The sequence below is a fragment of the Ursus arctos genome, chromosome X (genome assembly GCF_023065955.2).
Source record: "Ursus arctos isolate Adak ecotype North America chromosome X, UrsArc2.0, whole genome shotgun sequence".
NCBI classification, from domain to species: domain Eukaryota; kingdom Metazoa; phylum Chordata; class Mammalia; order Carnivora; family Ursidae; genus Ursus; species Ursus arctos.
The window spans coordinates 21209790-21220739 of record NC_079873.1 but is presented as its reverse complement, the minus strand read 5'-3'; the positions used below and the strand labels follow the sequence as shown (position 1 = coordinate 21220739).

General features: G+C 46.5%; 1 protein-coding gene across 1 annotated transcript; it reads right to left on the bottom strand.

Moving 5' to 3' along the window:
* Positions 1-395: 395 nt before the first annotated feature.
* Positions 396-3026, bottom strand: LOC125281226 (melanoma-associated antigen B17-like). The gene is made up of 3 exons (XM_048213532.1): positions 2938-3026; positions 1661-1736; positions 396-1307 (listed from the first exon to the last, which is right to left on the bottom strand). Exons 1-3 carry the CDS (start codon positions 3024-3026, stop codon positions 396-398), a joined length of 1077 nt encoding a protein of 358 aa, XP_048069489.1.
* Positions 3027-10950: the final 7924 nt, after the last annotated feature.

Genomic DNA, 10950 nt, shown 5'->3' with positions numbered 1-10950 from the left:
AAATATTCTACTATGTTCTTCTTTCACATTTCCATTCAAATCCCTATTGCAGTGCCGTGTTATCTGCTTTTGGACCGCAAATACAATATAGATGGTTTGTGACTTTCTTTTTCCTACACCGAAACTGTAACTCTCAGTTGTTAAACAGCAATAAATATGAGAGCCCTGCCATTCTTAAGTTTATATTCTAAAGCTAAATGAGCTATTACAAGAAACAAACATTTGAAAACACCGAAATAAATAGAACTGTGTATGTGTTGCTAGAAGCTACCAGTTTAGAACAAATAGGAAGATGATGTATGCTTTGTTCCCTCCAACCCCCAGGACTCTGCACCGCTTGGAAGGTCGACTGCCCTCTTCCACCCCAGGGAAAAGCAGCCGCCCCGACGGACTGACTAGACGCGGCGAGGGCCACGGGCCACCGCGCGCTCCCCCTCCTCTAGCAGAGCCTCCTCGTACAGCTGCGGGAAGCACCTGGGCACGGTGTTGTTGATCTTGGCCAGGACCTGCAGCACCTGCATCTTGCTGGTCTGCTCGTGGGCCCGCGGGCCCCACAGGAACTCGTAGCGCGGAGGGTCGCTGGCTGGCACCGGGCGGTACTGCAGGTAGCCCTGGCGCACCAGGTCTTCGGTGATGAGCTTCCTGGGCTCGCCGAAGATCGGGTGCCTCCTGCCCGCCTGGACGCCCAGCACGGTGAGGAACTCCCAGACCTCCTCCTCGGTGGCGCGGTTGCCCTTCATGAAGATCACGCCCAGGAGCGCCATCAGGAGGCCGGTCTTGGGCGGCCCCTTGCCGCCGCCGCCCAGGCTGCCGTCGCTCGGGAGGGCCAGCTTGCTGACCAGGACGTAGGTCTGGCTGCGGGCGTCGGCCTCCCTGAGCTCGAGCCCGAACACCAGCTCCATGCGCTCCGAGGTGAGCCTGAGGATCTCGGGGAAGTGCTCGCGGTACTTCCTGCTGACGAGCTTCAGCAGCGCGGCGTGCGCCACGGGCTCCCCGGCCGCGTACTTCTCCAGCAGGAACTGCACCAGCACGCTGGCCTTGCGGGTGAGGGCGTTTTTGCGCTCGGCCGGGGCCGGGCCCCCGGCGCCCTGGTCACGTGGCGGGCCTGCAGGGCCCTCGCCAGGAGAGTCGGGGGCCCGGGCGCCCTGGTCACGTGGCGGGCCTGCAGGGCCCTCGCCAGGAGAGTCGGGGGGCCCGGGCGCCCTGGGGCTGCGGGGGTGTACCCTCCTCGGGGGAGCCCGGGGGCATCCCCCCCACAGCGGGCTGGGGGGAGCGGGGGGGCTCTTCTGCTGCTGCGGCTGCGGCTGCTGCAGCAGGAGCACCCCCGAGACTCTGAGCCTCACCGCGGCCCTGGTGGCGTTTCTCCCAGGCACGGACCTTGCTCTTGCCCCGAGGCATGGCGACGCTGGGCAGGGCTGGCAAGCAGCGAGGGCACCTGGAGAGGGGGGTCGGTGAGGTGGGGTGAGCCCCTTCGGTGGAGAGATGCCACTTGGGCTTTGAACACGGCCGCCCCTCCAGCCCCCCCCCCCCCCCGCCCCGCGCACGGCTCTAGGACCCCACAGGGCTGCCGTTACCCTGGTCAGCCTGGGCCCCGAGCACCCTGTGGAGGAAGGTGGCGTGACCCTTGGGTCCCAGCCGCACAGCCCTGCCTGGGGGTTACTGGGGTGACCGTGAAGACCCCTGTGTCCGGGTTTGGCGGGGGGTGGGGGTCCTCTCCGTTCACATTCAAGATCGTCCTGTTAATGGTTGGCAAGGCCCGGGCCCCCGCCGCCCTCCCCCACTCTGCAGGCCACCCTGTTGATATTCCATGGTTCCCTGGGGGAGGAAAGGAGGGAGCACTTCAGCCCACCCCTGAAGTCGGGGCACCTAGTGCTGCACACTTATGGGAGGGCTTCTCTGCCCTGAGTTCGTGGGGTCCTCGGAATGATGCAGAAGCCCCACTTTGGCTCCGTGTAGGACCTGGGACCCTCCCTCCCTCTGACCGCTGGCTGCACCTGCCGATTAAAGCTCCCACCTCCCTGAGACCTGATAGAAGAAATGCTGGGATGTCTCTGCCTGGCATTCCTTTCTTGGGATCTTAAGGGTCGACAGGACGGGACAGGCCATATTCTCTCTGGTCCCCTCTCTTCAAGTGGGTGGTTCCCTCAGTCCTTACTCAGGGCCCTCCCTTGACTGCTCGTAGAACCCGGAGCTTGCCCTGTGGCTGGCCACTCAAGCTACGCTGATGGCAGCAGGTGCTGGAGACTCATTAGGAGCAAGTGAGGGTGACCGTGTGTGTAGCCCCACGTGCCGGAGATTCACCAAGTCTGAAAGTTACAGCAGACATATAAAGGCTCTGTGGTTCAGGGCCCCAGTGGTCCTCACTTAGGCTCTCAGTTTGACTCCTGGGAGGCCCTGGGAATCCTCCTGCTGATCCGTGCCTCCCCTCCCAGGCAGTAGCCCTCACCTCCCTCTGCTGACCTGCTGCCATCCCCTTAGACCAAGGCCCCTACCTCCCCGAGTCTCCAGAGCACAAAGTGAGGGAGCACCTCCGTCTGAAACCAGCCCGGACCCTCCGAGGCCAAGGCCAGGAGCGGGGAGTCTGCGTGGCCCCTGTTCTGGGGTATGGAGTCCCCCCAATCCTCACTAGGGTCCTCTCCTTCCCACCAGTGGGCCTGGGATCTCTGCGTGTGCTGAGCCGAGCCAGGGTCAAGCAGCCCCGGGTCGAGGCCTGCCATCCCTGAGACCCCGCGGGGTAAGTGAAGGGACTTGGGGCTTAACCGCCATGTTGGGGCCTCCGAGGCCCAAGAGCAGGGGCGGAGCGGGGCAGGGTCTGTTGGACCCCTTTCCAGGGGAGATGGGGCTGGGGGGTAGTCGGGCGCGTGTCCCCGTGGTTGTAACCCCCAACTCCTCGCACCTCGACCCCTACCGGCACGTGGGGCCCGTGTCTGTGCTCACCCTAGGCAGGAGTTGTCCGACAAGGCCTCACTGCGCACGGTGTGGTTAGGAGGAAGTTCTCGAGGGCCTCGAGATCCACTTCCGGTCATGTGGTTCTGGGCCCCCAGGGGGACTGCAGGGGGCGGGGTAATGTGGTGTGCTGGATTGTAGGGGAGAGTCCTGCAGGATTAGCACGGGTGTTTTCAGTGACTCTTAGCAGGTCGTGTGAATTTTCCCTCTGCTGTGCTGAGTTTGCTGGCCTCAGACCAAGGGTGGCATTTCGTTGCCAACCTCTGGTAGGAAGTTTTGGGGGCCCGAGCTTAGCTGCCATGCCTGGGGCTTCCCCAATCTGATAGTCACCAGGTGGTAGCTTTTGGGGGCCTGTGCACTTTGGTGGGGATTCCACTCCCTCATTCGTCTCACAGAGTCTTTCCTTGATCCCTTGTGGGTGCTGGGCAAACTCCCTCTGCTGATTTGAGGTTAATCCCTCAGATAATGCCATCAGTTCCCTGTGACTCCCGATGTGAAGTGAAGGTGTACTTCTTTGGGTTACTCCTGCCTAAGGCCCTCCAGAGATGGCTGCAGGAAAATGAGAATGCTCTGGGGTCCAGTGTTCTGGGGTGGGGATCTTGCACTGAGTTCCTTACAGTCCTGGAGTTCCTCCCTTTTGTAAATGTACCTTCCCCCCACCACCACCACCACACACACCATGGTCCTCAAGAACCCTATGGAGAAACTGGGGTACTTCTTAGCCTGATAGCTTGCCCTAGGACCTCTCCTGGCTGACATCACTGTCATTTCTGAAAGCTTCTGGGGTAAGTTTCTGCCCTATGTATAACTACTATGATACTTGCTATTCTATTTCAATATTTATGTTTTTGATATATAAAAATTTTATATACACACAATGTGATGTTTTCATATATGCACTGTGAAATGATTATCATAAACTATTCAACCTATCGCCTTCTGTCGTTACCATTTTCACGTGTGTTGTAAGAAATCCTGCTATTTTCAACAACATGGATGAATCAGAAGGACATTATGCTATGTGAAAGTGGCCAGACCCAGAAAGACAAATATTATATGATCTCACTTACATGTGGAATCTCGAGAGGAAGCAAAGACATAACTCAGTAACAGAAAAGAATGGTGGTTACCAGAGGCTGGGGGGTGACACAAGACGGGAGATACTGATGAAAGGGTACAGTCTTTCAGTTATGAGTAAGTTCTGGAAAACTGTACAGCACAGTGACTGTAGTTAATAATATATTATTTATCTGAAATTTGCTAAGAGACTAGATCTCAAGTGTTCTTTCTATTCTACTTTCATTCATGCCTTATAATCTATTAAGGTGACCATGAAAAATAAAGGCCCAGTCCTCAGCAACAAAAGAAATTTCAGGTAGTTATTATGACGGTATCTGGACTCATTGACTCAGAGCACCACAACCAAACCAAACTTCGGTGCCACGCTGGTATTACCCTATAATCCTGGCACATGGGCCCTGAGGAGCTGCCTTCAGTGAAGCAGCAGAAATGGGCTATTCTAGGGAATGCTGGAAAAATCAAGGCTAAACTTAAAACCTTTCCTCCCACCAATGCTGTCTTCCCCAGACCTGTCTCAACTTCCAGACCTGCCCCCACGCAAGTCCTAGTTCAGAACACTCTTAGTGCCCCTCAGGGTTTTCACAGTATTGTTGTTGATATTTTTTTGTTTATTCCTTTAGTTTTTCCAAGGGTTGATTCTGGGCACAGGAGAACAGCAGCCTGAGGTCAGTTTTCATCTTGGAAGCTACAGGTAAGGCTCTAAATCTTTAAATAATTTAAGGAGGATTTATATCTTCACAGTATTCTCTTCCCCTGAATAAACATATTTTACAGCTCCATTTGGGACATTTTTTTTCTCTATCAGTAAATTTTTTTAGTTGCCTCCATAAGGATCTTCAGTTTTGCGAGGTTTCATTTTAGGTACATATTTGATACTGTTGTTTTTGTAAATGGTACCTCATCCATATGTGTTCTAATTCAGTATCGGTTTTCTGTGACCAGGCTTCTGATTTTACTACAGGAATTTTCTGTATATTAGCAATCTGATGTTCCTTATATATTTGAATATTGTGTTTGCTTATTACTTTAGATATTTTAGTTATGAGACTTCTGTATATTAGCAATCTGATGTTCCTTATATATTTGAATATTGTGTTTGCCTATTACTTTAGATATTTTAGTTATGAGACTTCTGTATATTAGCAATCTGATGTTCCTTATATATTTGAATATTGTGTTTGCCTATTACTTTAGATATTTTAGTTATGAGACTTCTTGTGCATGGCTGTGCCCTGCTATACATTCACATCCAAGTTTGTGGGACCATAATTCTGTGTTTTTCCAAACTTTATTGGGAATATTTCTAATATTTCACATTTATGTATATTTGCTGATGATTTTACAATATGGAAATCCCTTTCTTAGAAGTTTACTAAACTTACTACCATGAAATTGTACAGAATTTTTATCAAAAGCTTTTTCTTTACCCCTACACGTTGTCAGATGCTTTCCCTCCCCTTAGTGTTGTGAATTCTGATTCATATTTTCTAAGTGATACCATCTTTGCATTCCTTTGACACAGCTTATGTCTTTATTGGCCACTGTGTTGCGTATGCTATGAAGTTGTTTATGTTATTTGTCTCAGTAGGAGTGAGCCCAGGTCAAGTGCTCTTTTTTTCAGGGTATCTTTGTTTGGTGTTCGTATCAAGGAGAGCAAAGGCAGTAGAGTGGGTGAGTCATTTCCCTTCTTTTCGTATGGTTTGAAAAAGTTTATGTAGAAGTTTTATTTGTTTACCCTCCACCATTTGGTGTAAGGAGGCTTCAAATTTGGCTGGTCCAGGAACATTTTAAGGGTACCTTGTGTTTTACCTACAGTTTTAGTTTGTGTGGTTAAAGTACGTTTTCTCTTTCTCTATGAACCTATTTAATCATATTTTGCTGAAAAATGGTCCATTTCTCTTGGATTTTTAAATTTAAAGGCATGTTATTTAAAATAATATCACATTATCATTGAAATTCTCAAAATGTACAACACTGTACAGAGAACAGAATATTGAACCCCGTGTACCTGGCACTCAGCAGTAACAGGAAGAAGCTTAGTCGGATTAAACTTTGTTTATTCCAGAGGGGCCGCTGTGCACTTCCATTAGCAGATACGTAATGTCTGTGATCCCCCTGGTGGTGATGTTAGCAATTATTGAGGATTATCACCCTCACCCGTTAATCCATTAGGGGCTGCTGCATGGTAATTCTATCCTTCCTTCGTTTCTGTTAGCGAAAATAATTCTCTAGGTAGAACCTTTTCCTTATCTACCATTTGTTATCCTGATAAAATGGTAAAAGTATTTATAGTGTTAATTACAGCCTGTAAATCTCTTCTGAACGTACACTTTGTAGAATTTTATTTAATATCACTTGTTTCTGCTGCTTTCTTTTGTAACTGGTAAGACCTACAGAAGGTGTTGCAGAAATATTTGTAAAGAACTGGCTTTCATTAGTTGGCTCTGCTGTCATCTGAGTCATCATTTCTGCATTTGTCTTCATTATCCCTGCCCTCTAATTATCTGGGTGTACTGTGCTGCTGTTCCGGTGATTCTTGAATCATTCAGATGCTTTATATATTTTTCTGATAAATCTGTTTAGTGCTATCATAGCCAAGTAGCATTTGGGCTGTTTCCCACAGGTAATACTGTAGACTTTTATGTGTAGTGCTTGAAAATTTTTAAAGTTATCTCTCCATTATACTCCTGGAAAATTTTTAAAGTTATCTCTCCATTATACTCCTGGAATTTTTTAGCGTGTGTGTATACACACACACATACGTGATAGACCTATGTTTTTCCTAGGAATGAAAGGCGGATTTCACCTGAAAAAAAATCAGTCATAGTGTTTTATGAAATTTATCATTCATGATAAAAGAACATATGTTACAAGTAAACGATACCTACAAAAACCACAAATAAGGATAAACTATTAAAAGTTCTTGAGTAAAAGATCACTATAAAAACATACACTTTATTTCTGCAGCAACAAGCAGTTTGACCATGAAATTAAGAAACTATAACCTGTAAAGTACTATAACTGATACCTGGCATCTAATATGTGTATTTATATATAAAATACATGATAAAAATGAAGCATACGCAGCTACTACATAGAGAAATTAATGAAAACCTGAGTAAATAGACGATTATCCTATACATGGAAGGGAGTACTCAATATTGTAAACATGTTAATTCTGCCAAATGTAATCTACAGTGTAGATTAATACCCAGTCTCTCCAAAAGAAACTACATAGCTTTTGTATATGGAATTTGACAAGCTGATTCTAAACTTTAAATTTACTTACAAATTACCAAGAATAGTCACAGAGCTCTTGATACAAAGAAATAGGACTTAACTCTTCTGAATATTAATAATTTTTAAAAACCTGTAGTAATTAAAAATGTGTGCTACTTGCCGATATAAACAAAGGGACCAATAGAACTGAATAGAGTGTCCCACAACACCCATTTATACATGAACTTCTGATTATTAAAACTGTCATTGTAGAGAAGTAGAGAAAGAACAGTTTTGTTTTTTTCGTTTTTGTTTTTTTTTTTTTTTTTTACTAAGATAGGACAATGGAGCAACTGGAAATCCAAATTGAAAAATAACACAACTATAACACTTCCCTCATGCTAGACACAAAATTCAATTCGAGAAGGGATTAAAAACCTTCCATTATATATAATGACAATTTTCAATCTCACAGGCAAGAAGAGCAAAAAGACTGTATATTTTGTCACCTAGAAAGACACCAGCATGGGTCAAGTAGGACATTTGGAGGGAAGGAGAGGAAAGAACTTGTGGACATCAGTCACTTGAGTAACAGAAGGACTGGGGATGATGTGAGCTGGAGAGGAGGAGAAGAAATGGCAGCTCTTTTCAGCCCCCCTTGTCCCCTGCTTGCTTGGCCTGGATACTACTGTGGGCCTTCACTTTCAGAGAGGAGTGCTTGTGTACTCAGCGCTAGCGTAGGAGAAAACTCCCTGGGCCAGTGATCCATTCATCCCATCCACCTCTGCACTAGTCCCTGATGGACCTGTCAATCTCTGCACCTTAAGGAAGCATAACCTGGACAATAGCATTACAGACAGTAGTGACCGGGGCTGTAGCACTGATTACAGACACACTGAAGAGAACCAAGATGATGTTAGGAACTTAGAGATGGTCCCAGCTTTTGCAGATGTGATGGGAGCAGTGTCCCACCTCCTTCTCCACCAGAATGAGTACTCCTGCAGTGGGGTAAGAAAACTGGGAGCCTGGGACTCTCCATGCTCCTCCCCCCCTCCCCCCCGCCGGGTTTTTCTATATTTTACCTTTTTTTTTTTTTTTTTTTTTTAATTTGAGTATAGTTGTCACATAATGTTCCATTAGATTCAGGTGTATAACTTAGTGATTTGACAAGTTTATGTATTATGCTATGTTTGCCACGAGTGTAGCTACCATCTGTCCTATTATATCACTATTACAGCATCACTGACTATATTTCTTATGCTGTGATTTTTTCCCCCATGATTTATTCATTCTACAAATGGAATCCTGTATCTCCCTTTCACCCATTTTGCCCATCACCCCAGCCCCTTCCCCTTTGGCAACCATCAGTTTGTTCTCTGTATTTATAGGTCTGATTGATTCTGCTGTTTATTTGTTCATTTGGGGGTTTTTTTTGGTTGGTTGGTTGGGTGTGTTTTTTTTTGTTTTTTTAGATTCTACTTTAGAGTGGAATCATATGGTATTTGTCTTTCTCAGTCTGACTTATTTCACTAGCTTAATGTACTCTAGGTCCATCCGTCTTGTCTCAAATGACACAGTCTCATCCTTTCTTATGACTATTCCATTGTATGTGTGTGTAAAACATTTTCCTTATCCATTCGTCTGTTGATGGACACTTAAGTTGCTTCCATATCTTGGCTATTATAAATAATGCAGTTAACATAGGGATGCATATATCTTTTTGAATTCGTGTTTTGTTTTCTTTCGGTAAATACCCAATAGAATTATTGGACCCTGTGGTATTTCTAATGTTTTGAGGAATTCCATACTGTGTTCCAGAGTTGCTGTACCCATTTACATTCCCACCAACAGCACACAACCGTTCCTTTTTCTCCACATCATCGTCAACACTTGTTATTGTCATTTTGAGTGTAGCCATTCTAACAGGTGTAAGGTGATACCTTGTTGTGGTTTTGATTTGCATTTCCCTGAAGATTTACGATGCTCAGTATCTTTTCATGTGTCTGTTGGCCACCTGGATGTCTGCTTTGGTAAAATAGCCATTCAGTTCTTTTGGGGCCTCTCGCCATTTTTTGCACATGTGGGTTTGTCCTGTAGATTCTACCATTTATCAAGTCTCATGTGGACACCCACACTGGGGTTTAGAGCACTTAGGGAGCAAGGAGGATCTCTCCCCTTGTTGTCATCAGAGCAACTGTGAGCAGAGAGAGGTCAGGAAGCAGGGACTGACTAGTGGGCAGACAGCTTTGACTGAGTTCGTTGTGAGCACCCCCTCCTCTGGCGAGTGAACTACCAGTCAGGGCAGGTTGTGCCCTGGCGGGGTGTAAATGGGGACTCTCCATGGTCTAAATGGTATCTGGAATTCTAGTGAGAAAGACTTAATTCTGACAGTCTATCCTTAAATGTGGAAGGAGTAACCCAGAAGTAAGTAAGTCCACAGGGTCTGAAGTTGAGGGGAAATGGAGGAAGATGGTGCTGTCTTGGTTATCATCATCCATTGATATGCTCGTGATCATGGGCAGCTCTCAGCCCGGAACAAGGCCTGCCTTTACCTTGGTTTTACATTCTTCCTTCCAGGTACCCTCAACTTTGACAGAGCGAACAGTTCTTACATACTTACTCAAATGTTTCATGAACCTGTCAACAGGTAACTACTTTAGGCTTAGAACCTTGGTATACAAGGGATGAAGAAAGACTGAGAGAGTTAATATGCAGGTTAAAAAAAAAAAAGTCAACCGTATTTAAGATTTTATTTATTTATTTGCTGAGGGCCGGGGGGGGGGGGGGGAGGAGCAGCAGGCAGAGGGAGAAGGAGGCTCCCCGCTGAGCAAGGAGCCTGATGTAGGACTCGATCCCAGGACCCTGAGATCATGACCTGAGCCGAAGGCAGACGCTTAACCGACTGAGCCACCCAGGCGCCCCTTGTCTTCATTTTCTCCTGCTGCTGCATAACAACTCAGCACTGATTTAGCAGGATAAACACAAATTTATTATCTTGTGGTTTCTAGGTGCAAGATGTCCAGGTAAAAGTCAATTGTGGTCTCTGCTTTCGAGTCTCACCTAGCTGCATTGAAGGTGTCGTGTGAGCTGTGTGGTCATCTGAAGGCTAAACTAGAGGTAAATCTAAGCTCCCTCACATTGTTGGCAGCGGTGCTCCGAAGTTTGTGTTTTTGCTGTTGCGGTTGGTGTTGCTGGCTGTTGGTTAGAGGCCAGGCTGCAGTTCCATGACGTGGGACCCATCCCACACCGGCCCTCTCCACAGGCACTTGACAGCATGACAGGCTTTTTCTTCAGGGCCACCTGCGTAGCAAGAGCATTTCTGTTAACAAAATGGAATGTTATATAATATCCAGTGTCAGGGGAGTCCTATATCCCCTTTGACATACATAAGGGCAAATAAAAATTTAAGGAAAAAGTACAAATATTAAATTGTGTACACCTGAAACTAAACATACTATATGTCAATTATACCTCAATAAAAAAATATTCAATTCTTCCTCGTGCAAATCAAGAAATGAGACTTCTTTTAGAGCATTTATTTTAGAAAACTTGTGAAAACTTTCTCTGCTTCACTCTTAAGAGCTGATGACACTTCCTGCCAGTCTATAGCCTAGGAATTTTTTCTCAAGTAACTGGGAGTCGGGCCCTTGAAATGTAAACATTAAGTAAAAGAGCATCCCTATCTCCCAGTCTCCATGAAAGTTT